General features: G+C 38.6%; 2 protein-coding genes across 2 annotated transcripts in view; one reads left to right on the top strand and one right to left on the bottom strand.

The window, feature by feature from the left end:
* Nucleotides 1–21,712, top strand: part of wscd2 (WSC domain containing 2) — a 49,515-nt gene extending 27,803 nt beyond the window's left edge. The window contains 9 exon segments of the mRNA XM_008337269.3: nucleotides 68–980; nucleotides 6,048–6,162; nucleotides 8,222–8,406; nucleotides 12,917–13,038; nucleotides 13,133–13,307; nucleotides 15,955–16,119; nucleotides 16,519–16,719; nucleotides 19,029–19,270; nucleotides 19,273–21,712. Of these exon segments, the coding sequence (XP_008335491.1) occupies nucleotides 587–980; nucleotides 6,048–6,162; nucleotides 8,222–8,406; nucleotides 12,917–13,038; nucleotides 13,133–13,307; nucleotides 15,955–16,119; nucleotides 16,519–16,719; nucleotides 19,029–19,270; nucleotides 19,273–19,383 (1,710 nt within the window). The 5' untranslated portion in view covers nucleotides 68–586 and the 3' untranslated portion in view covers nucleotides 19,384–21,712.
* Nucleotides 21,713–22,454: 742 nt separating this feature from the next.
* cmklr1 (chemokine-like receptor 1) lies at nucleotides 22,455–24,661 on the bottom strand. Its single transcript, XM_008337268.3, has 2 exons — nucleotides 24,582–24,661; nucleotides 22,455–24,115 (listed from the first exon to the last, which is right to left on the bottom strand). Exon 2 carries the CDS (start codon nucleotides 24,080–24,082, stop codon nucleotides 23,042–23,044), a length of 1,041 nt encoding a protein of 346 aa, XP_008335490.1. The 5' UTR covers nucleotides 24,083–24,115; nucleotides 24,582–24,661; the 3' UTR covers nucleotides 22,455–23,041.
* Nucleotides 24,662–27,015: the final 2,354 nt, after the last annotated feature.

Raw genomic sequence — 27,015 nt, 5'->3', positions numbered from 1 at the left:
TATTTTCCATTTGTGATAAAACCTACTCAGGTATTTGCCTTTTTTTCTGTGTGTATCTTTACTCCAGATGGTGGGACGTACCCTCTCTTTCCTAGAACGTCTTGGTGAATAGTGGAGCACACAAAGGTGAAAGGATCTCGGCTCCACTGGTAAATAAAACCCTTTTCCTCCTGCACAGCGTGGGAGAAAGTGCTGCAGCAAGGTTCGATGTGGCGTCTTGGTGGGATGATAACTGGAGTCAATGCAGTGTTGAGTGATCACCTTTCAATCTGAGTCACCGACACTTCACAGACTGAGACTGTGGAGCTAGATGTCCAGCCTGTCGGACCATCAGCTGGGTGCTGGGGGACTATTTTGTGGACACCAACATCAAGGATTGCTGTAAAGCACCTTTAATGAGTCCATAGAGTTGCATGTGACAGAAAAGACATGTTTTTCTTTGGATGACCTTCGCGGAGAGATTAAGACACCTTTCATTTTAGTTATAGCCCAATTGGGCAAAAGCAGGGAGAGCTGCAGTAGATTTCTCTGCTCTACTTTATGAGTTTTCATCTCTGGACAGAGTGCGTCTCTGACTGGAGTCAGCATGGCCAAGACTCTGCTGAAGATACAGCGCTATTTTCGCAGGAAACCTGTGAGATTTTTTTCCCTCATCCTTCTCTACCTGACTGCTGGGAGTCTGGTCTTCCTGCACTCTGGGTTCATCAATGACAGCGGCCCCGGAGGCAGAGGGAGCCAGGAAGCTGTGGCAGCATCGGAGAAGGGAAACAGTCGGACCTCGGCGTCACACGCTCGGGGGCTTGGCATTGTGAGCAGAGTGTTTAAAGAAACACACAGGTCTGGACGCAGGTACGGACCCCCCTGGATGAAAAGAAAAAGCCAGGAGGGTCAGGAGGCGGAGACCAGAGGAGGAGACTACACCAGCAACTGGAACCGTGCACTAAAAGGACGCAATGCCAAAGAAGCAGAAGATGGAAGAGGTGAGTTACGCTGATATCATGTGTTTTTTCTTCTGTTTTCCCATTCTCATAATGTCAAAGCAGGTGGGAAAAACGTATTCAGTGTGTCAATAATTACCCAAGTGAGTCATAACAAGGACAGGTCTGTAGATCTGTATATGATAAAAAATTAATTTATGAATTTTCTTTAGATAAAAGACTAAATGCTTTACAAATCCATCACTTTGACCTCTGACCCCTAAAGTCAGACCCTGTCAATGAAATCTCTTAACACTGCTTTGTTTGTATGTGTGTCTACATGTAGGATTGTTTGAATCGTTCACGCTGGCTGAGGCTTTAATTTTATATCATGGAATAATGGACGTTTCCTCCTCACATGCCTGTGAAAATGATCAGCTGGTGTGTGTGTGTGTGTGTGTGTGCATGTGTGTGTGATTGTCAGAGATAGTGGAGAGTTTATGGTAACATTAAGAATAAGTGCAGCAGAAACCTATAGTCTCCAGCAGCCTCCACCCTATTGCTTTCATTGAGCAGAATAGGTCTGTTACTGTGAGATACCCTATTGATTTAGGCTGTTTTATGAACGTCTATATGTCTGTGGTCATTTTCCAGATGTTGGATAAACATTTTGAATGGAGTAGTGAGGAAATCAGTGCAGAGCTGAATATTTCTTAATTATTCTTATTTGAGCACACTGACTGGGGCTTATCTTTGGAGCGAGTCTTTACTAATGTAAAGACTCGCCTCCCGTTTCACTTCCCATAACGAGGAAAGTTCAGCCATTAATTACATTGAAATAATACATTATTTATACTCATCATTATTTATTCCAATTCATATTACACATATGTTGACCATGCTAGCATGCTAAAAAAGTAAATAAATGTGTTTCTGGATGACGTCGGTAGGTGTCTGACGGTCAGCAGTGGTTGCATCGAATTCTTGTCAGACGCCACAAGCTTTGTTAACCACATTAAAAATCCATTTGTGTAAGAAATCTGATAGTTATAATTAAACGTGCAAATAGCCATAAGCACTTGGCGAAAATACATATTTGTACAAAAAGAATAAACAGGCATAAGAAAGGAGGCAGAATAATCACAGCTGTGCCGAGAGTTGCAAAAATAATTGCAGTGTTGCAACATTTATGACTACTCTCTGCGCAAATGAAGTCCTGGAGTTTCTGTATAAATATCTATTACACCATTACTACAGGATGATACCAACTCAGGTTCTGTGCAAATAGGAATAAAATTCAGCACAAGCTGATACTGTGACAAACAAACCAGCACTGTCTCTGCCCAATATGCCATAATAATTACATGGAAGTTATCCAAAGCTGTTCCTAATTACTAATTGCATCGTTTTAATCAACAAGGCTCTCCAGATGGTCTCATAGCATGAGATGATCATCATGATTTAGTTTCTTGACTTCTTCCACATTGGGTCTGTGTAAGATATCACCCTCCATGTCTCTGCTGCAGCTTCGCCTTGTGGTGCCGCGTCTCACTCAAAAGATAAAGACGATTTTTTTATTTATTTATTTTTTTTTGTGGCTGTCATTTAAAGATAATATACCGTTAAAGCCCTTTAGTTAGATCCTATCACACAGTCTTGTGGAAACACACGGGGGGTGACATTATAGTTGATAGCACAGGATCCATCTTGTTTATTAATTTGCTTTCAGACTGTTAGAGGATGTAATTATCTCATGATGAGATTATTGATAATGACTATATATTTAAACTTTAGTACAGATGTTCTATTTGATTTTATTGCATGTACTGCTGGGAGGTCTGAATAAAATTATCAAAGATTGAATTGATTAGCATCCCTAATGCTAACAGTGAGTTGTGTAGCACCCCTGCTGAATGTAGTTTAAAACAAGTTTCAGACCATTCTCCTAAGACACACCGGCCCATTGGTCTGTGGAAAATCTCTAAAGCTCTTCCAGAGTTGATGTTCTTGTAGCCAAGTCAGTTTTAGTAATAAAGCCCAAATTCACAAAACATATTTCGCTTTGATGGACTAAAATAAAAAAGTAAAGAACATATTTATAGTCCATACAAGAAAAAGAAGGGCAAAATATGTTTGGAAAAACAAAATATATATTACACACTGAGCTAGTACTTCAGAAACGGTGGGGAGATAAAATACTGCCTTCCCTTAAAGAAAACTAGCTAAAGCTGATCCAGACTCCAGAGCTGCTCTTTTGCCCAAAGACAAATTAATAAACAATATTTGGTTTTTGCTTCTATACTTGACGTTTTTTTAAAATAAATTATTTCTAATTTTTTTTATATCATTCCACCCTCCAAAGACTCTCTGTCTATTAGTGAAACATCTTGTTAACATTGGACTCCATTTCCATGTTTTATTTTGGAGTAGAATTCTTTGGGTTCCATGTCTTTCCTTTCCTTCTTGCAGGTCTCAACTATTCAGATCTTGTTATTGGTGTCCACTCTTCTTAGCTGTAGATCAGTGCACTTAAGATTGGATTAAATATGTCCCTTCAACTCAGAACTACAGGCTTTAGTTTTGACTCTTCAGAACCAGACAATTCAGAATCAAATTCAAACAGCATCACTGCATCAACACACAACATCCAGCAGTTTTTCTCTGTGGGTCAACATTGAGAAATTCCCCGAGGTCGTGGGAGGGGGAAAAAGGAGCCAATCCCAGTAGCCATTAGGGGGTGAGTGTGGGGCACACTCTGCACGGCTCACCAGTCCATCATAGGGCCATATAAACAGACTTTCTTTTTATTACCTTTTTAAGTTGGAAAAATAGTTCTGATTCTGTGTATAAATGGAAAATGCTCTATTGTTCAAATATAAAAGTAGGAATGTTTAAGTAAAACCAACCCTTTGTGAAATGAAGGCATTTGGCAAAAACAGTAGCAATTAAATCCCAGGCAATTTTGTCCTTGACCGTGTAGCTGACAAATGTAGCGGTGGTGAATAATTGTGATTTGCTCCGTCAGGCTGCAGTGATTACATGATTACATGGTTCCACGCAGAGAAGCAAAGGAAGGTGGAGAGTGTACATAAGTATCAAATGTGCCATGTTAGGGAGTGTGTCACCCTCTCTCTGTCTCTCTGTCTCTCTGTCAGTCTCTCTGTCCCTCAACCCTGTGTTAGTGCTATAATTTTATTTCAGTCCACTATGAAACAGACTCTTTCAGTTGGGAGAGAATCAAACCTACAGAGAAAATATATAAAATATTCTATTACCAAACCTCTGAGTCACAGTGGTGCCCCGCTGTCCATTATAGTGTCAGATCTGGAACAACAATGTTTTTCTAACCGCTACACTGCTGAGTTGGGTTTTTTCCCTCCCATCCAAGGTCAGGAAAACAAATATGTTTACAATGTACCTTCGGGCTTTAGGTTTCTGATCAAATGAAGCTGCCTCTGTCTGACTCACTTCCTCCTTGTCGTCTACCTCTCTTACGTTCCCTGAAACATCGCACCTCACCGGACAGCAGCTTAAGGTGATGATGAAGTAATTCACTGCTTCCTTAAGCATTAATTTGCTTCTATACATCATCTGTAACCTCTCATTACTCTGACGTCTTTACTGGCCTCTCAGCAAGTTAAGAGTCTTTTTTCCGAGTCCCTGGACTTCATATGTGCTCATTCTGTCAGCCTCTGGATGTCATTGTAGGGAATAGCTTAGAATGAGATACAGCCAGCTGCACATACATTTGTGCCATGTTGTGCAAACGGAAGCAAGCGATGGTGAAGGAAAAAGGGACAGGAAAACATGCAAGTTTTTCTAACTGAAGGATCAGACGAAGAGATGTGACTGTGGTTTAACTCTCAAAAATCCCTGTTGATGGCTGTAGTGTAAGTACACACAGAAAAAAGAAAAAAGAGTTTCAGAGACTGATGGTAGAACTGAACTGACCTCAACTATGAACTGAAAAAAAACTAATAGTGTCATAATATAGAGGAACAATACAGTCCAGAAAATTAATAAAAGAAAACCCTCAAATGTTCTAGTGTGTGAATTAGTATTTGTTTCATTAAAATGATCCAAAATAACCACTTTGTTGTTACAAAATCAATTCATCACATATTCAGCCTATACATTACATTAACTGGGTTAGAAAGTAATTTTACACACATTTACTAACCAGAATGTGACTATAAATTTGAATAAATAGATTTATATTTATAAACATGAATAAAACTATATATATATATGAATGAATCATAATAATAATAATAATTACTGAATAGAATTGTAAATGTTTGATGATCTTTATAAATATTTCTCTCCGACACAACAATTTCCTTTTAAACACATTGTTTGTTAAACACAAACATACAAATATAGTCAGAAGGAGTAAAAAAAAACACCTGGAAAACTGCTTTAAAAGACAACGAATCATGGAGCCCACTGTGGAAAACAGTCATCGCCTCTCATTTACCCTCGTATCAAGACAGGCACAAATATGGCTTTTGCATTAAATCAGCATTTCCCTCTAACCACAAAGCAGATTATTTTAAATCTCAACAATAGTTTGGAGGTTGATTATAGCACACAGTCCCTTGGTGCACATGCACATGCTGCTCAAATGCAGGCTTTTAGTGCATCACAACAATTAAAGTAATGGAGTGAACTAGGCCTCGTTTAGAGATGAACGCCCGCTCACAGTGGTAATGGCACAGCACAGATGGCCAGAGGTTTGTTTGTTCAAGGTACGGCAAACGCCAAATCATCTGGGTTCCAACGGGGGAGCAGTGCTTTTGATTAAAGTCGATGAAGTGCTGAAGACTTTGCAGAGGTTCACTGAAGCCCAGCCCCCACACACTCTTCTGAAATAAATGCAGAAATGACTGCTAACAACTCACAGGCCACTAGAAGGGGATGTGTGTCTTTATAAATAAGTGAAGATTCTGCCCCAGTTTGGATTCCTGGTGGACTGCAAGCTTCTGCACTGAGGATAAAGCACCACTCACTGATAGTATTCACCTTCCCAACTCTCTTAATTCTTAAAACGTAATTTGAAAAAAACCCACATTTAATGTGTTTAGTAATCTAATTAACTTTTGTTTTTTTTTGTCTTTGTCTCTCTTTCAGCAAAGTACTTCGGCTGCTATGTCGACGACACACTGAAAAGAGCACTCAGAGGCGTTTCCTTTTTTGACTACAAAAAAATGACGGTATTCCGTTGCCAGGACAACTGTGCAGAAAGGTATGACAGCAGCAAAAAAAGAAGGAAAAACACTTTTTTTTATTAGATATCCCTCTGTTTTCACGGTGGTGAGGCTGAACACAGGTCTGGGAAACAACTGATAAAGAAAACCAACAGAAGCTAAGAGTCTTGTTTCAATCTACTAATAAAATGAATGATATTAGAATAAAAAGGTTCAAGTGGGTCAAGTAGAGAGTCTAGACTGTTGCAAATCTTTACTGACGGTCTCTGAGTCCTCCACAGTGTCAGTGCACTCCTGTACTTGGGTGTCATGTGATAGGGTTCAGCCCAAACGTATCATTTTAACAGTTTTATGAATCCAATCAGGAGTCAAGTGATTTGAAAAAACTGATTTATTACATTAATCAATGATTAAGAAAATTGCTGGTTTGTCAACAAAAAGAACCCTTTCAATGAAAATATTATAATTTCTCTCTTTTGATGAGCTTGATGTTTTTTGGGGAACTGATGGGTTTTATTGGCCATGGATCATAATCTGGACATCCATCCATTTTCATCCACTTATACATTACCGGGCGGTCGTGGGCAGCAGTCTCCACGACCGCCACCCAAATCACACTGCACCATACGAACCTTCCTGCAGGTGGTGAGTCCAGATCTTGCCCAGGAGGTGAACCCTGAGGTTCCACACCAATGACAGAGACATTGCCTCTGGGCCAAAGCGCCACTGGATTAAAATCTGACACAAGAAGAAAAAAACAATTATATAAAATGAAACAAAGAAGATTCAAATGTAATATGCATTCATATTCATTCACAGATGGCATTTTTATTTTTCAATTAACTTTCTATTAATGATGTATTTCAATTAAACATTATGTCTTTAGATATAAAAAAAATAAACCTGATGACAGATCATCTGTCACCACTTATAATAGAGATAGATGGAAAAACAGTAAATACAAAATAGGGGGAGCCTCTCAGCAGATTACTGCACTATTATACAGGTTTCAAATGACTATGCATGAATTTTGGTTTTTTACTTTGGTAATTTCTACACACAAAGTACACATACATTAAAAAAACCCAGCAAGAACAGTTTACATAAGTCTTTTACTTATAGGTCCCTGTCTGATCCCAGACATTAGGTTTTATGTCTCTGTTATTGCCGTAGGTCTAGTTGCATCGGTGATGTCAAACACCAATGCTTCCCTGAGCTCACTTTTAATCTCTATGTTGTAGCTGCCAAAAATAGGGAGACCCAGCGGTGCTAAAAAAAAGTTGCTTGTGAGTAACTCTTGCAGACTTTGACAATGAGGAAGTGAAAAAACGAGGCAGGGACTTCATTAAACTGATTCACGGCTTCATAATCACACTGTCCCACGATTCAATGTGCATTTAAATCAATAGAGCAGTCGGTGTATTGATGTGTTCATATCTTTAACTCGTCGTATCGTATCAGTTTACCACTCTGTCCTTAATAGAAAAAGAGCGAAAATGAAATGGGAGAGAGACTGATTAAGATTGATATAAATGACCTCCTTGGGGAAAGTAAAACAAATCCAATTCTCCACTGCCCTCCTGTTTCCTCCCATCCTGTCTACTCCTCTCTGAAAACCTCGCCATCTTTCCTCTCACCTCATTTTCATCCCTGAGGAATTTCAGGGGCGGCTCTATCAAATGCATCAAATTACACACATCGCTTATTCACAGAGAGTGAGGGGAATATGGGAGCAGAGAGTGGGAGAGCAATGCCCCTTTTCACCTATTTCTCCTCCTTCTTGTGCCTCCTGCCTCCTCTGCCAGAGCAGCAGCAGCTTAATGAAAACCTGCATGCAGAAATGAAGGGCAGCAGCCCACAGATGTCTGCCTCTGATTGACACTCTGCAGAATTTGTAGTATGTGAGGTCACTGCTGCGGGTGTAATTATATCCACAAGGTGTCCTGGGTTTCAAACCCTTTGCCGGAAATAAGGTCTGTCCTGATGGAAATATTTTGTCACATAACCTACTTGAATATTTGCCCTAAATGAAGGCGACTCTTCCTTTCTGTCCATGTCAACGATGATGGATTATTTCGTCTCGTTGTCTTTAACCAGAGGTTACATGTTCGCTGGCCTGGAGTTTGGAGCCGAGTGCTACTGCAGCCACAAGATCCAGGCACCTAACGCGTCAGAAAGTGAATGCAACATGGAGTGTAAAGGAGAGAAGAGCAACATATGTGGAGGAGCCAACAGACTGTCTATCTACAGACTGGAGCTGAGCCAGGAGTCGGCACGACGCTGTGAGTCTGACTCTCATTTAAAAATTAAATCCCCTCAGGTTTTACACTGGAATTCAGGAGTGATAACTGGGCGAAATAGGATGAGGGCCATATGGATTTTGTTTTTTATTCAGAGTTAAAACAGTATTTCATGATTAAAATGAAAAAAAGTTGGATTTTTTAATTTATTTTTAATTAATGAAAACTAGATGAGAATTTACAAAAAAAAAAAATCTTTTTTTTTTACAATGGGGCCCATCTGATCCCTCCTTAGAATAACAGACCCACCGGCAGGTATCAGACAGTTGGATGACTGTAAACTGTGGAATCACTTTCCTGTGATTCCATACTGCCACCGCAGTACAGGGAATCCACTCCACATTTTGCAGCCAGATAGCAGGCTGCAAAGAAATATGTCCGCTGTGTTGAAATATTAGAAAGGACCGAAAACCACACAGCAACATGTGATATTTGCAAAGCTGAAATTCGGAGAGGTGTAATCGTCTCTTCATACAATACCACTACATTAAACATAAAAAGCACCTCAACAAAGAGGACGTGAATGCACCATGGGACAGAAAGACGTAACCGCCACCGGAAGTCACTTCTGGAGTCGTTACAAAAGCAAGGTAAACTCCCAAAAGATGAAGTACGTACTCGTACGCAGCTCAGCGGCCTATAATAAAAACAGTGAAACAATGAACAATGAAACACACGCTCGTCCTGGACATGTGATACAAGGACAGGAGAGGACACTTTTTTTATTAATGCTCCAATTATTAATGTTTTCTAACTAAAAAAAGTCACATCCTGTGGAACTACATGTTGATTGACTATGTAGCCAGCAATGAATTGAATAAGGGTGTATACTCGCGCAGATGCACACGTTGCATCCATACAGTTGGGACATATTTGTTTTAAGGATGGGATTTTTTCTGTTAACATGGTTTCCTGTATTTTTGACTTCCTTTTCTGACCTTATACTAACCTCAAGGTGCATTTTGGGAAATACATGCATATAATAATAATATTAAAGCAATAGTATCGGAATAGTATTGGTATTGGCTGATATCCATACCCAAAATATCGGAATTGGATCGGAAGTGAAAAAATGCGGATCTGTGCATTCTTAAATGAAAGCTTTAAAAAGTCAGTCAGAATTTGGAATTTCACATACATTTATATAATATTTAAGTGAAAGTGAACTAATTGTCATAGTGACACTGCATACACAACCAAATGTGACCTCTGTTTTTAACTCATCACCAAAGTGAACAGTGGGCAGCTTTAAGCTTGTGGTGGAAGCTTTAAGCAGTGTGTGGGGACAGAGCCATGCTCAGAGCACCACAGTGGTAACTTCGAACCTGAACCCTTCTGGACTCAAGTCCGCTTCCTTAACCACTAAGCCACCACTGCCCTTATAAAATGTCAAAAATAATATTTATATTAATATGTTTAATTATTTAAAAAATAATTGTACCTTTTGGAATTAAATCAAATGAAATATTTACTCACCTGCCAGGTGTAACACTTTAAAAGCTTATATCTGCACAGCTGATAAAGGAAGTTTCCACAGACTAAGTTTCTACACACTCTTCTCTAAGGCCCGAACTTCTTTGGTGCAAAGATAAAACAGCTTTTTTTAAGTTGTCTTATTTTTGGACGAACACCAAATTTGGAAACAAGCAGCTCTGTTGTATTTACATCAGTCCCAGGAGAGCTGTGCTACCTACGCAGGCCACTTCACACACTCGCAGCCCTCCTGCAGGAAGTGGGAGGACGAGAAAAAAGAAAAGTTAGTTACCAGGCCTGTTGACTATACCCAAATAGGTGACGTTAAAGTTTGTTAATTTTGTTGTTTTTTTGTTTTTTTTTGTTCTCAGGTGGAAAAGGGAAATCCCTTTAACAAATTTACCTTTCTCATTTGCCTTAAAGTTTCTAAAAGTAATCAGTTGGGAGGGGCTGTTAGCATAATTGTCTTACTCTCACAGTTCAATGCACTTTGTTTGTTGTTATTTCCATTTCTGCTTTTTTTTCGTCTCGTGTGCTTTTCACTGAGGCTGCTGACTCAGCTCCTCCGTGTTGGAGTCTTCACCTCTGATCCTCATCTCTGCCATATGTCAGAAAAACAAAGAGGAAATGCAGCCTGTGTGTTGGCGTAGCCTTTTAATATTTTCTTTCCCCCCGACACGTCATCGTCATTATAAATATTGTTTCAAATAGGATTTTAGATATCACCCTCCTGCTGAGATCCAAAAAAGTCAAATGTGCATGTTTCAGCAAAACTTTTTGAATTTTTTTTGAATGATTTTTTTTTTTTTGTAGATTCTGAGCACTATTTAGATTATTTATTTCTAGAGACGTACAAGTAACCTGTTTAAATGTGTAAATAACTGTAATGAAAGAAGACTGCTGGGGAAGAATCACTTGTGACTGGGTCCCTACTGTAATGTTAGCTTAGTTTTAATGCTGCTAGTCCTTTACATGCTCTAACAGCTCTGTGTTTAGTCCCACATGGCCACTAATCCAAAGTTGGGGACAACTCTGTGTCTGGTCAGAGGCCTGCATGCATGCAGCAGAGCTGTCTGGGTGTAAAACTATGCCAACAGAACAAAAACAAAAAAAACTAGACTGAGGTTAAAAAAGCTCAGTTGATTGTGACACAGCATAATCAAATCTAAATGGAGAGCATAGTTAATAGTTCATCCAGAACATTAACCTTCTGACTCAGTTCTAGCAATTTATTTTTTCTATGCGTTAAATAAGCTTGGAGTAAACATGCAAGGACATGGATTTATTAGAAAAAGAAATTTTGACTGATTCCAGTGATGCAGTGATGACAGTGGGACGATCAGATCCTGTTAGGGTTCAGTGTTGCTGAAATGATCAGTATGAACTTAAACAGGAAAACACACCCCAGGAGGAGCGCAGCCCTGGATGAATCCTTTCAGTCAACACTCAGCCGTCACAGTGAAATGCCCAAAGTGTCTGCTTTCTTCCCGACTTTATTAATAACAGTCATTTGACAGTGAGACAGCCTCTAATGCAGCGTTGCTGACAGTGACAGACTGATGGAACCATGGAAGAGATGTGGAGATTTTCTCCAGCATCCATTCAGAATGGAAGTTAACAACCTTCAACATGTGAAGCCTGCAGCAATTCTCTTTCATAGTTGATTGCGGCACATTGTGTTCGCAGGATAATTAACATCAATGGAGAGAACTGTTAGTAGCTCACCTTGGCCTCTGGAAAGAGCTGTCTGGCTCATTATGATTTATTTCCAGAAAGGGTCGACCCATCGCATTTCTTTATATCCATAGCCTTTGAGCACACACATTTTCTTTAATTTCTACTTCAAAAACAGGAGAGGGTTCAAGAAGATTTTCAACATCCACAATTGAATTTATCTTTAGACTCACAAGATTTGGGAGGGAACTTTTCGATTTTGCCTCTGGGTTTAGATCGTTTAATCTACTGCATCATCCTTTTTATTTTACCAGCTAACATTTTTCAAGCATCAAAAAGGACCTTGGGAGATGCCAATTGTTGAAATATAACTTATGCTAATGTAGACCACAGGTTGTTAGCTTATAGTACAGTATACAGTATATCTAAAGCTTTGCTGCAGAACCTGAAGGTTGTTGGTTAGCTGCACCAGGATTCTCCTCTGTATTGATATCAGAAAAACTGTTCCCCATCCAGTTTATTTTGTCCCCGTCGCAGATCTCTGCAGTAATACCTTATAAAGTATTCTTTTTTTATCAAAGGCAGATGAGTAAGTGCAGATTCTTTGGGCCTCACTTGTTCCTACTTGGCTTTGTGAATGTATCACTTTGTCCATCAGTATACAGAGAAAATTTCTGGTGCAGTTTAAGCTCAGACAGACTCAGGACGGATTATGCAGCCAAATAACAACAATTATGTTCATACAGTACCACGAAGGAAAAAAAGGAGATAACATGCCACGTCAGTGTCATGCTAGGATATGTGGAGACTGAAGATTTATTTCATCTCGACGCTGGGACAGGGTGGCACCTCCTAACTGTAAAAAAATACTTGATACTTACTGAGTTCAAAATGCTCCAAATGCTTGGTTAAGCCTGATAATCTCCAAGGAGATATTAGAGTATGTACGAAGGCATACATTTTCCTGACAGATTCATTTTTCTGATGCGACCTAGTGGCTAAAATTAAATTATTGCCCACTAGATGTGTAATTATGTAAGCACACCTGAGTGAGAGCATATTAAAAGTGGTTAAAAAAGCCAGCTCCTAGTGAGCAGCTCTTTCTGCTGAGGTGATTTATGGCCCGACTCTTAAAGCAAAAAGGAGACCTTAGGTTAAAGGTTATCATCACTGTTGGCTCAGCGAGAGACTCAGTAGACTGGAACACCAGTGGGAACTCTGCATCAGGGGTCAGTGGTCAGAGGACAAGCTGATGGAAACTGTGGTCAGTTGTCACTCTGTATGCACCCAGTCATTTTCTTCTTCCTTCCTGGTCATGAATAACATTTTGTTTCATCTCTTTCAGACGGCAGTGCAATTTTCAAGGGTTGTTTTCATCGTCCGGACAATGTCACACTGGCACTCCCCTTCAGCGCAGTCATCCTGAACATGTCTGTGGACAAGTGCGTGGACATATGCACAGAGAGGGTGAGACCCCCCACCCCCCTCCCTTTTTGGTTTAGTGGGAGTCAATGTTCCTGTCGGTGTGTCTGCAGTTTATTGAACAGCAGTCATATTTCAGGAGAAATCGCTGGCTGTTCTGGCTGGAGATTGGTGTCACTGCGGTTTTCCCACACCTTTCTTCTCCCTCCATGAGTTGGAGGACGAGGACATGTGTCTGCACCGCTGTCAGGGGGAGGAGTTTGAGAGCTGTGGTAACGATGAGTACTTTGTAGTCTATCAGACACAAGTCCAAGGTATTGTTTTTTTTCTTTTCTCGACTCTTAGTCCATGACTTTGCTGTTCTTGGTCAAAAGCTTTTACTCCACAGTTTCACGTTGAGCCACACTTTCACACGCTGCCACACAGCCAACACCAGCAGCTTGAGGTTACATGTCTTGCCAAATTGGCATGTAGGCCTAGGAGGTGTAAACCTCTAGTTAAAAGATGGCTTCTATTTCCTACTGACCACAGTCACCTCATAGGGAAGTTAACAGCCAACCCAGAACAAGAGTCTTCTATGTAGTGAGTTAGTATTCCAATTTGAGCCCTGGAACATAGTCAATGTCTTATACTTATTAGTCTCATATGATCAACAATTTTAATCTGATTACTTATAGGGTAGCTGTTGCTTAATGATTAAATTAATTAAGTGAGTAATCAAGCAAAATTTTCTAAACATGACAGAAAGACAAATAACAGCACGTAAATTAGGTGTTTTACACTTGTTTTTATTTGTAACTAAATTTAGCTGCCATCTATTTGTCCATTGTGTCAGTTAGCTTGTCAGCCATAGGGTTATTTACTGATCTGAAGTGAAGGCCTCCACAACCATGGGTATTTTAAAACCAATTGTTTCTGTGAATCTTTTTCCCACAGTGTGCTTGTGAAAATGTCCGCCACTCTGCATTAAAATGCATTCAAAATGTTATGGGATCCATTTTAAGAATTTAATTATTGCAATTGACATGTTTATTTTGACATAGCTGATTAATGATCAATACTTATTATTATACTTTTTATTAACACTACGGTAGGCCGTATAAAAATCACAGTAATTGATTTTTGGTGTTCCATCCACAGGTTATTAAAACAATGATTGATCGTTACTCTCTGCCGTGAGCCTCTCTCCACAGATGAGCTCAGACAGACTCACTCATCATAGACAGACACAACAGACGACCTGAGGCGGTCTTTAATCTTTGACACACTCGGCTTAGATTCACTGTCTGCTTGAATTGAGGCCTATGGTTATTATTGATTGATAAGACTCAAATAATCCTGACTTCTAATTCTTTAACTTTTCGTATCTGAGGATTTAATTAGATTAAATCTGTGGTTTGGATTATTACTAAAGATAAATGCTCATAGCAGCAAAAACTTCTTTTTATTTCGGCTTTGTCCCTTTTTTTCAGTGGTTGCCACAGTGAATCATTGATTTCCATCTCTCCATGTTTTCTGCATCTTCTAGTCTGACTCCAACTATCTCCATGTCCTCCCTCACTGCATCCATATATCTCCTCTTTGGCCTTCCTCTCTTTCTCCTACCTGGTAGCTCCATCTCTAACATTCTTCTACCAATGTATCCACTGTCCCTCCTCTGCACATGTCCAAACCATCTCAATCTGGCTTCTCTAGCTTTTTCTCCAAACCTTCCTGTCTGTGTTGTCCCTCTAATGACCTCATTCCTGACCCTGTCCATTCTTGTCACTCCTAAAGAGAATCTTAGCATCTTTAACTCTGCCACCTCCAGCTCCTCCTCCTGTCTTCTGCCTATTGCTACTGTCTCTAAACCATACATCATGGCTGGTCTCACCACTGTCCTGTAAACCTTTCCCTTCACCTTAGCTGACACTCTTCTGTCACAGATCACTCCTGACACTTTTCTCCAGCTGTTCCATCCTGCCTGTACTCTATTCTTCACCTCTCTTCCACAGTCTCCGCTGCTCTGAACAGTTGATCCTAAGTACCTAAACTCCTGCACCTTCACCACCTCTGCTCCTTGTAGCCTCACTATTTCACTGTTCTGCTTTTGGTTTACACACATGTACTCTGTCTTGCTGCGACTGACCTTCATTTCTCTTCTTTCTAGTGCAATCCTCCAACTAAGTAAATTAAATACATAACTTAATAGATTACAGCCCACATATCCAATACACACATTATTTTTTACACTATCATTATGTTTTTCTTTTAGTTAATTATTATAAATATTTTAGTGGATATTATGAAATCTAAAATGAGCTATAATTATTAGTATTATTATATACCATTATTGCATATGGTTCTTTGTTAAATCGTACAATCATAAATCGTGATTGATTCAATTATCGTTGTTGTTGTTATATCACTGTTCTTATGTCATGATCGGTAGCTACACCGTTATTAGCTGTTTTTGTTGTTTATCGAAAAGACAATTGTGACACAGAATGGCAAAACCACAGACAGAAGTCAATAGAAAACACCGACACACACACATACACACACAAACTATATAACCTAAAACATGCTGCAGTAAGAGAAATGAATATGTGTGGAAGTCTGCACAAAACAAATACAAATAACTCACTGACACCGACACACTGGCTTTATATACACAGAAGTGAGGCAGGCAAACACAAACACACACATACACACACACACACACACACACGATGCAATACAAAACAAGCACTCTATTTCAGTATTTGACCTTTTCTTTTTCGTGTTAAATGCCTTTTTGCTCATTTCCAGGTTTTAAATGCTTTTATAATGCTATAATGCTCATATGCTATTATAACTTATATTTGGCAGCATCTTGGCCTTTAGCCCTAGAAATATTTTAATATAAGTGTTCATTGGTCTTCTTCTTTTTCTTCTTCTGTTTCTATTCTTTTTTCTTGTTTTGTCTTCTTCCTCTTTTAGATAACCGCTGCATGGACCGCCACTTCCTCCAGAATCGTGCTAAGCAGCTGGTGGCTCTCGCCAGTTTCCCAGGAGCTGGTAACACCTGGGCTCGCCATCTCATTGAGCTCGCCACCGGCTTCTACACCGGCAGCTATTACTTTGATGGCTATCTTTACAATAAAGGTGAACCTCACTGTGAACCTCTGGACATTTCAAATGCATCTCCATCACTTTATATTTTTCTATATAGACGTACATAGTCACATTTTATGACCATATGTTTATTATATTTTTATATTTTTTGTACTACTTTATATATCTTACCTATACTGGGACCATGCTTTGCCTTTTTACTGGAATCACATGCACATTCATTCGGGGTGTGTAAAATATATTGAGAAAAATTCAAAGTTGAGTTAGGTCTTGTATTTACAAGAACAGCTTCCTAATCTGAGATTTATCATCATCACAGTACTAGGAATTTGTAGTACCAGGACCTATTTTCACTGAGTTAATCATTACACTGTGTAGTGATTCCTTTGGGATAACAATATTGACAGTGCTCCACCTGTGGGTTCTCAGGATTTAAAGGGGAGCGTGATCACTGGAGGAGTGGGAGGACCATCTGCATCAAGACACATGAGAGCGGCAGGAAGGAGATCGAATCCTTCGACTCTAGTATCCTCATGATCCGGAACCCCTACAAAGCCCTGATGGCAGAGTTTAACAGAAAATATGGAGGTCACATTGGGTTTGCCTCGCAGGCTCACTGGAAAGGAAAAGGTAACTACAAAAAACATGTTAATATGTATATCAATGGGGATCTTGACGTTAACTTACCATATACACATGCACAGAATGACACATACTGTAGATCCAATATACAAACTCTACACTTATCCTTACTCTAATCAAAGCTGATTATGACATGAGTAAACTTTCAACAAGCTTGTGTTTGTGGAAATTTAAAGTTTAAGTCTGGCTTTTGAGTAAATTCTTTTTTTGACATTTTACAGTATTAATAACATCGTTTCAATCAGTCACTAATGAAAACCAGATATGAAACACAAACATCTACCTACGGTTATTTGTCTTTCTGTTCCAGTCATATACTGAAAACATTTAAGCTTTTGTCATATTCAGTGATGTTGAATTAGATCTGGATTTATCGTGATTAATCCACAACTCTGATTAAATATGTATATTCACTCATGTTAATTTTATTGTTCAGTCTAAAGTGAGGACAAATGGACTAAGAAATGTTGTTTTTAACTCCCCCCAATAATGGAGACCTATCCACAAAGAACCAACACAATGAACCAACACTATGGTGAAGAACAGAAACACCATTGTTCTATAAGTGCAATTAATTAGGTGAAAAACTGAACTCACGTCAGCTTGAGGACAAATGTTTTGGTTTTGACTGGTTGAGCCAATAAGACTGGACAAGCAGTTTCCAGTTTGAAGGCATGTCAAATCCATTTCCATGTTCCAAGCAAGAATCAAAGTTTCGGTTCCAAAAAAACAAGAAATGAAAGAATTGAGCAGCTGGACAGCTGAGTTCACACACAATAACAATACTCTTCTTCTTTTTCTTTCGGCTTTGTCCCTTTTTCAGGGGTTGCCACAGCAAATCATTGATTTCCATATTGCCCTGTTCTCTGCATCTTCCACTCTGACTCCAACTATCTGCATGTCCTCCCTCACTGCATCCATATATCTCCTCTTTGGTCTTCCTCTTTGTCTCCTACCTGGTAGCTCCATCTCTAACATTCTTCTACCAATGTATCCACTGTCCCTCCTCTGCACATGTCCAAACCATCTCAATCTGGCTTCTCTAGCTTTTTCTCCAAACCTTCCTGTCTGTGTTGTCCCTCTAATGACCTCATTCTTGGTCCTGTCCATCACACCAAACTCAAATTAGCTTTTAGATTAATGGTGTCTTTTTAATCTGAGGAGGATCATTTTAACAAACATTGTTTTTCATATTATAATGACTTTCTTCCTCGCTCAAAGTCATAAAAGCAGTTTTTCTACACTGATTTACTGTAGTGGAAAAAAATTGTTTTCTAAGTCTTTTCTGATGAAACACTCCTCTGAATGTAAATTAATGCACTTGATACGGAATGCACAGCACACAGCCGGTTGCTGTATAAATCCGTAAAGAATAAATACTAGATATCAATTCTCCTTTATTTGAAGCAGCACTCGGATTTGTTTTTTCACTTCAATAACAGCAGTCCGTCAGTGTTGATGCTCTTCCACAGTCTTCGCCTACAGGGGGACATCACTGATAAAAGATATTATTTTACCTCATAAAATATATAGCATTACTTAAAAATAATCATATATTGACCAAACCATGGGCAAAGTTATTTAAGTAAAAGTGGGGAAATAAACTTATAGACAAACTGGGGAATCGAACTCTAGCCTCTTGTGTGTCTGACAGACTGACACAAAGTTTATAGATCTTCAACAAATCCTGACTGACTGGCCAGAGCCGTGGTCAGACGTCAGAATGTTGCTACCTATGCTTTTTAGTTGCAGAATATAATATTTGGCAGACTCTGGTGCTGAAATGTCCTCAGTCTGTGATTTCTGGGACAGCACTGCAAACTCAGCAGACTTTTTAAAATGTAACCGCAGCCTCTCACAACAGTAAAGATGTGCACTCTGCAGCACAGCTACTGCCACATCTGCTGTGGTGTTTTATTAGTGAGTATAAACAAATGGTTTTCATATAAAACCAAAAATGCTAAAAAATAAATTTAATTATTTTTGTAATTTATCTATAGAGGGACTAATTGATGATCACTATCAATATTTAGTTTTTTTAGGTTAAGAATTACAGATTTGCTTTCTATATTGTATTGAGTATTGATAGTGAGCTGATATTAACCATTACAAACAAATCTATAATCCAATATTCTAATAAAACTAGAATATTGGATGAGATTAAAGTAAAAAAAATAGCTGAATAAAAGCACACAAGCTAGATAAATATATATATGTACAGTATATATTGTAGGAAGAAATTGATGATTGGTCATTTGTTTGGTTATATCTTATTGTATCTTTGCTCTGTCCGGCAGAATGGCCTGAGTTTGTGAAGAACTACGCCCCATGGTGGGCCTCCCACACACTGGACTGGTTGAACTATGGGAAGAGTGTCCACGTGGTCCACTTTGAGAACCTAAAGAGAGACCTGTTCTCCCAGCTGAAGGGCATGATCCAAGTTCTGGGTCTGAAGGTATCAGAGGAACGTCTGCTCTGTGTGGAGGGCCAGAAAGATGGAAACTTTAAAAGATCAGGGCTGAGGAAACTCGAGTATGACCCCCCTACACGAGCGAAATGAGAGCAGACATCAATGAACTGATCAGAACAGTAGACGCTGTCTTGAAGAAGAGAAACATGTCTGGAGTTCCTGAGGACTACATGCCGAGATGATATCTGTGATTCCCTCATTTACTCATTGTTTTGTAGACTCACATGATTTCAGTGGTTGTTTTAAGTAGTTCCCTCTAAGGTCATTGTAGTTGAAGTTAAAGTGTCTGTACTCTCCTACTGTCATTTTTTTATCCCTCCTTTTTTGTGGTTTTGGCAGCATCTTTATTTATCATGAGGAAAAAAATAAGTTTGTTTTTGTTTGTTTATCTTTTCTATGTATAAAAGAACAGAAGCACTTTTTATCCTGCTCTATGCATGTGCACACGCCTTAACATGAAGGAGGCAGAAGTGACTGCTGGATGTTGTTGCTTGATGCCACTTATAGGAATTACATGACCCAAAACTTTTATACCCAGTCAGCATGTCCATGTGGGCCCATGGGTGAGTTAATAATAGGTTAACAGTTAGTTAGTGAAAAGACGTCCTCGAGTGGAATAGTACAATGTGTGTTATCCAGCTGTGGTTAATAGCTGCAGTATATACCACACTTGGGTGTGTTGTACATAGCAGTTGTTTTATTATTATTATTAGGACATTTTCTATTTAAATTAATGTCAAAATCTGAGATTCATTCATGCAATAACAGGAATTAGACATTTAAAAAAATTACAGACCAGTCTAAAACATCAGACTGAAATGTAGATACATTTGTCACACTTCATAATCTCAGTTTAAATAAACACCATGCAACACTGAACACTTGCTTTTACAGCAGGAAGACTGGTTCACTGGTTTGACTCCCGGTCGATATTTCTGAGAGGATTTTCTCCCAGTGTGTATGTGGGTTTTTCCTTACTTTCACTTACTGTGACAAAGCATCCACAGTAGGGTTTTAACGGCCAACTGTCCAGGGTACTGTGCCACGCCCCACCCATTGACAGCCTGTATCCCACCCTTGTTTCTGCCTTTGGGCTGATCCTGCCCCTCCTCTCAACATTTCTTTATTTCTTCCTTTTTGCCAGCAACTATCAGACTTTGAGTTGCAAGGATGCCACCTACTGGTTCAACTGGTTACACTTTCCATTCAGAAATGTCCCAGTCACAGCAGCATGGCTAGAGGTGAACACACATACTGATTTATAGGAAATTCGTTCAAACCTGGATACAAGCTAACTAGGAAAAATCGCATATTAACCAAGGAGGATAATTGTTGTAGTGTTTACTATCCAGTGATGCTATTTGTTTTATTTATTTTTGTGTTAGCATTCCCAAATGTAGATACGGTTTACTTGAGGATGTCGTTTGAATTATTACAAATTCGGCATCTTAGGTGAAATTCATTTTACAATATATTTCATCTTTTGCAGCTCTAATAGACTCAAAATGAAACCTTTGGGTAACACTGTATAAGTCCTTCTAACCTATAGCTGCCAGATAAACACCTGTTTGAAAGGAGTCCCGTGTTCCAGTCTGCTCTGCACCTAAAGGGGTTCCACATGGAAATGCTGGCCTGGAGGTAAAATGCAATAATCCAGCTTTACCTGATGATGTGAGTGTGTGTTAAATTATTCAGCTGACTATATGTTACACATAGAGAATATTCTACTGATAAGGAGGTCAATAAACTCAAATAAAGATGAATAATCCCTCTTGCAGGCACTCACTGAGTGAGAGAGAGGAGAATCTCTGATCTCTGCAGCATTCACTTATCTCTGCTGTGCAGCACTCGCTTTGACTTTGTTTTTCCTGACACTGGACTTGACACAAATCCAAAAAGCACACGCTACTGTGCAACACTTGGCCCAAAGATCACGGAGGATTTAGAGATTATAATCACGGACTCAAGGCTGTCTTCAGCCTTAGACTCCATTACACATGCACTGTAGTTTCAGTTAATCATCCCGAATGTGAAAAGCTGTTTTATTGCTTTGTAATGAGAGGAGCTACGAGACAAATAATGCTGGTTGATAACTAACGTGAAGGATTGTGTTCCCTTTCCAGAGCCAAGCTTGTCGTTTGGAGGTACAGAGTGTGCTCTATACCATATGGGCAGAACCTCATAAATGTGTACCTGAAGGAAACGCTGTATAAACAAAGCGCTGGTGAGTGAGAGAAATGGAGACATTATCAAATGACTTTCATTTTCAATAATGAAAATAATGAAAATTGAAATAAATCTATTTTTATAATGTTTGCTGACACATTACAAATATTTGTATGGCGACAAATAAATCGGGAGGTTACCCTATTTTTAACACACGCTTTAAACCTTATTGGCTCTCACTTTCATTGACAGAAGGGCACTTTCTGAGCATAGGTGTCACACTTGAATGTATTTTCTATGGAATGAATGTAAGTTGATCAACCCTAATAAATGAGTATGTACATACACTGAGTTGCTTTCATTCAAGGCCTGAAGAACCACCTTGGTACGAATTTGTGATGACATTTCTTTTGTGAGAAATGTTTGTGAATGAACCAGTGATTGAGCAACAGATGAGGCCAGTCCTTATTGGCTGTTGCTCTGGTGTAATCTCTCTTCTGTCATGTCACCATATCCGTACCTTTGCAATCATGCTGCATTTTGGTCAAATTTGTGGTACAAACATGGGCAAATTGAGGTGGCTATGTTTGGGCCAGGTTTTCCATTTAGAGCTGTTTTTCTGGACTAGATAAAAGCAGATGATTCAGCATATTTCACATAACTAATCAACACATCCAAGCTGTCAGGGTGGTGACTTAATAATGTTACTGAATGACAGTTACTGGATCACACTTGAATAGGATTATTTCGAGTGTAATATTACTCATTATTAGTCAAAGATGAAGTAACAAAGGAAACTTTGATACGTCACTATTGCCATGTGTGTCCCACTGTTTCAACATTGATTTTTCTTTCAGTGTTTGTCTTATTATTATTACTATCATTATTATTATTAGTAGTAGTAGTAGAAGTAGTAGTAGTAATTAAAGTAGTCATCGTGGTAGTACTCTTATTATTACTAGTGTTATTGTGATAATAATAATGGTATACTTGACGTTAGCACACACTTTTATTGTTTGTACTTCTTAGAAGACTGCTTTTTTCTTGTTAAGTTCAAGAGAATGTAGAAGAAACACTCAACATAATATATGAAAGAATGTAAAACTTTATTGCACATTTACCTCACAGTATTTCACTTTTGAAAAACAAAACAAAACACAACCTTTAAACAAGTATTGGTAATTAAAGCAGGGTTTTTGCACCACATTATTTATGTAGTAACAGTGGGTTTTAGGTTTATTTTCATCAATCATTTATTAACAATCGTCATTTTGTTGTTTGTCATGTTTTGTTGTTTATCATTTAATAACTTTCAGAAAATTGCTTTCATGTCTGTGAACAAACCACAACAACCAGCTTAGGGTTTGATGTGCAGAAAAATCAAATAGCAGTCTGGGCAAGTTGCCTTAAACAGGTTTAAAATTGAATTTGGCCTGACGACATTTTCTTTTATATGTCAAGGAAATGGATTCCAACTGTCAACCTTATTACAACATTAATGTGTTGAGAAGATGTGGATTAGATTTGTAAAATCAAAATTGATCTGTTTTTTTTAATTACCATTGAACAATTTCAGCAACATTTCCCTAAAATATCTGCAGCTAAATGAAACATAGTTCACTTTGCTGTTCAAGATATAATATACATGATTACACACATTGTTTTGATTAATGTCTAAATGTGCGTGGATGCTCTGCCGTCCATAGAGCTGGACCTGGACAAGTAACGGCTGATAGTGCGACCTTCCTCTCCCAAAGCGTTTTCCATTTTTGACAGCACAGAGCTCTTGAACTTCCGCTTGAAGTCATTGCCCATGAAAACGTACAACACTGGATTGAGGAAGCTGTTTGCTGCAGCCATTAAAGTGCCTACTTTCAATCCAGCTGTCAAAACACTGTGGTCAATGTTTCGGAGGTTCAGCTCCAGAAGAACAAACGTATGGTAGGGCAGCCAGCAGAGGAAGAAGGCTGCGACTAATGCAGTCATCACTTTGAAGGGTTTGTTGGATTTGGCCATCCTGTTGTTGCGCAGCCTGAGGATGATGATGGAGTAGCATATGATGATGATGATGAAAGGAACCACAAACCCTGCAACAAAACGACTCATTACCACAAATGTGTGGCTGTGTTTTACTGTATAATTGTTATGGCAAATACTCCTCCCCAGGTGGCTCTGAACGTCTCGGAAAATGAGGGAGGGAACACTCAGAACAATGCTGAAGATCCAGCAAAAGACCACAACTACGGACGCCTTGCTGAGAGTGCGCTGGTTCTGGGCCCAAACTGGAAACACGACAGAGATGCAACGGTCGATGCTGATGACGACCAACAGGAAGATGCTGCTGAACATGTTGAGGAACATAACAGAGGAGGTGAACTTGCATAAGAAACGGCCGAAGATCCACTGTTCCATCACCATGTTTATTATGCTGAATGGGTAGAAAGCACAGAAGAGGAAGTCGGAGATGGCGAGACTTAGGTACCAAGTGGTATTGACCGTCTTCTTCATCTTGAAGCCAGAAATCCAAATGACCAAGGCATTTCCAAAGAAGCCCAGCAGAAAAATGACAACGCTGATCACCAGCAGAACTACGCACAGAACCTCTGTAAAGCACATGGATTTATGCTGAAAAACGGTCTCCTCTTTTGATGCCTCATCTGAGTCGTATGTGTAGTTGTAATCATCAGTGTAGAACGATTCATTTAAATTTTCCATTTTCTTCACACTGTAAATCTGTTTTCTAAATATCTGTGGGGAAAAAAAGAAAAAGCATCAGACCAGCCAAAAAAGGACAAAAATAAAAAAGTAAAAGAAACATAACAAAAACTGATAAGAGGACAAATAAACACAATCAGATAAAAAGATATATAAAAAAAGTAATGCAAAAAGGGTACACAATTGGCAATTAAAAAAGTTGAACAAAGCAAAAGCATAAAAGTACAAAAAGCAAGAATTGAAATAGATAAAAAAAATTTCCCTTGTTTAAGTTAAAATAATTTTTATAATGTTTTGCTCCATTGACTGAAAAAATGTAAGACAATTTATTTCCAATCTTGAAAGTTAAAGTCATATTAATATAAAATATAATAATATTAATAAAGATGTATAATAAACATTTATAATTATAAAGATAAGAAATTACAGGGCTCAGGAATATGAAAAGCATATTTTTATGTTAAGTATTAAATACTTAATTTATATAAATAAATAATACCTTGAGGACAGACTGCCGACTGCTGTTGATGTGGTACACAGCTGAGTGTTGTTCTGCTGATGTGTGTCACTGCACATCCAAGATCAGCTGACTGAGGACTTTCTCAATACTTCCATCCCCCCAGTACTTTCAGTACTGCATTTTGAAAACCAATGTTTTCTTTAAAATTCAACCATTATGTTTGGCTTTATTTTATAAAGCCAAACATAATGGTAGTTAATTCTGAGGTTTTTTATATTATTATTATTAAATCAAACAGTGACGTTATTTGTTTTATTTTTATTTTTATTATGTTTCTCTTAAACAATTGTTATTGAAGGAAATATTTAATTTACCTAAATACATTTTCTGACATGATCTGCTTATAAAATGAGGAGAAAAGAAATGCAGCGTGTCAAAATTCACAAACCTCACACTTCCTGTGGCTGTCACATTCTACATATACACTAGAGATCAAAATTAGAAAACAATTTATATTGATGATTGATGAGACTGATTGAGAGTGATTTTTTCTGCAATATTGTCAACTTCACTGTTCAACAGTTGAAAGCCTTTTTTCCGTGTCTATACAATGCTCCTAGAACACTTTTACCACAAAATAACTAAGGCATTTCAATAAAAAAACATTATTTTGCAAAGAACACACAATACTTATGACCATGTGATATTTGAGTTTTCCTTTTTTTATAAATCTGTAAAAAATGTCAACAATTCTGTGTTTTTCTGTCAATATGGGGTGCTGTGTGTACATTAATGAGGAATGAGGAATTAACTTAAATGATTTTAGCTAATGGCTGCAATATAACAAAGAGTGAAAAATGTAAGGGGGTCTGAATACTTTCCGTACCCACTGTATCTGGTCTCATTATATCTGAGGAGATTTGGGGAGGAAGACAAGGAGGAAGAGGAGGAGGAGCTGTGAAAGAGAAGTAAATGTCCTTAAAGTGCAGCAAACATCAAACCCAGATATTTAAAAAAAAACTTGTTTAAGTTTAATATAAATAAACAACCAACTAAAGCATTGAAATAATTGAAAAAAAAGAATATATTTTTTTTCAATTACCTTGAGGTTAGATATTGGAAGTTTGTGTGCTGGAAGTGGTCCCCGGCCTAAAGATCCCTCTGCTCTACTTTGGGGCAAATTATGACTTCTGAAAGTAAGGGTCAATTCAGTAAGATCTTCTCAGTTCCAAGTATTTTCATTTTTGTAAAATGTCTTGCTATATTTAGATTCAAAATCTTTTTTTCTTTTTTTAAATACTTCTTATTTTTCATTTGGTACAAGAGGAAAAAAGCAAAAGATTTTCATTGCACTGTTGAACGTGTTTTATTTTTTACTCTGTATATGACAGAAAACTTGAATCTTCTTTTGAAAAATGAATCAATGTAAAATAATAATAACCTTCTGTAAGTTTATCAAAAGACTATGTGCCTTTAAGAATTACTGGAGAGGCCAGGGAAACATTTCCTTGAAATATGTAAATTTTTAAGTGAAGACCACGAGGCTCACTGAGTTCCATTGTTTCTTAATTTGACAGCGTAAATCATGAGAGAATTCTGGCCGTGCCTTCACACATCTGTGCAGATGTTTTATTCATCATCGAGATGTTTTTAATAGCACTCAAAAAAAATGACAGCTGTTGATAGCATGGTCCGGCAAATAGCGCTGCTGTCATTCCTCACTCAATCAACGACGTTTGTCTGGTTTCACGCCATCACAATCACCGAGGCAGATGCGTCCGTCTACATCACTTTGTCTTCCCCTTGACCCAGTGAAGGCAGCAGCAGAAAAACAGCTGGAGGAAGTGGAAACACAGATGTTACTTATTCTACTCTAAGGAGTTTATCATGACTGAGTGAGGAGAACCAGAGGAAATCAATCACGGAGGACTCCTGATTCTACTGACTACTCCCACTGTCTTCTGGGGCCTCTAAACAGCAGAAACCAGGTGCAGAGACAGATAGAGCAGCTGTGATTCGGCAAATAAATCACTGAACACAGTGATGGAGATGTTGCCGTGGATAAGTGTCGGAACCATCAGATCAGGCCTGCGTTAAAACTGTTGGGCTGTTGAAGATATAAATCGTGGAACTGAGGGGGAAAAAAGATGAATGAGAAGGATGAGAGGAGACAGGTGATGGAGTCAGACGGCAAAGACAAATATAATGTAGACACAAGGTTTACTATCAACTCAGCAGGTAATGGACTGAGGAAGTGCAACATATTGTCTACTTTTTAACTTTTTAAAGGTGAAGGCTGTCAGTTTTTAAAACATGCATCATTTCTAAAGGATCAGTGAACGCGAGGAGACAAACATCTGTATTTTTTATCTAACAATCACTGCACTTTCCAGTGGACTCACCACCTGCAGGAAGGTTCAGGGGGGGGTTGGTACGGTGCAGTGTGATTTGAGTGGAGACTGCTGCCTCCGCG

This window comes from Cynoglossus semilaevis, unplaced genomic scaffold (genome assembly GCF_000523025.1).
Source record: "Cynoglossus semilaevis isolate Cse_v1.0 unplaced genomic scaffold, Cse_v1.0 scaffold342, whole genome shotgun sequence".
Taxonomy (NCBI): Eukaryota; Metazoa; Chordata; class Actinopteri; order Pleuronectiformes; family Cynoglossidae; genus Cynoglossus; species Cynoglossus semilaevis.
The sequence above is the reverse complement of the archived record's forward strand: the minus strand, read 5'-3'. Positions and strand labels throughout refer to the sequence as shown.

Excerpts from the sequence above, each read along its gene's own strand:
- cmklr1 (XM_008337268.3), bottom strand. The coding sequence starts at position 24,082 with ATGGAAAATTTAAATGAATCGTTCTACACTGATGATTACAACTACACA.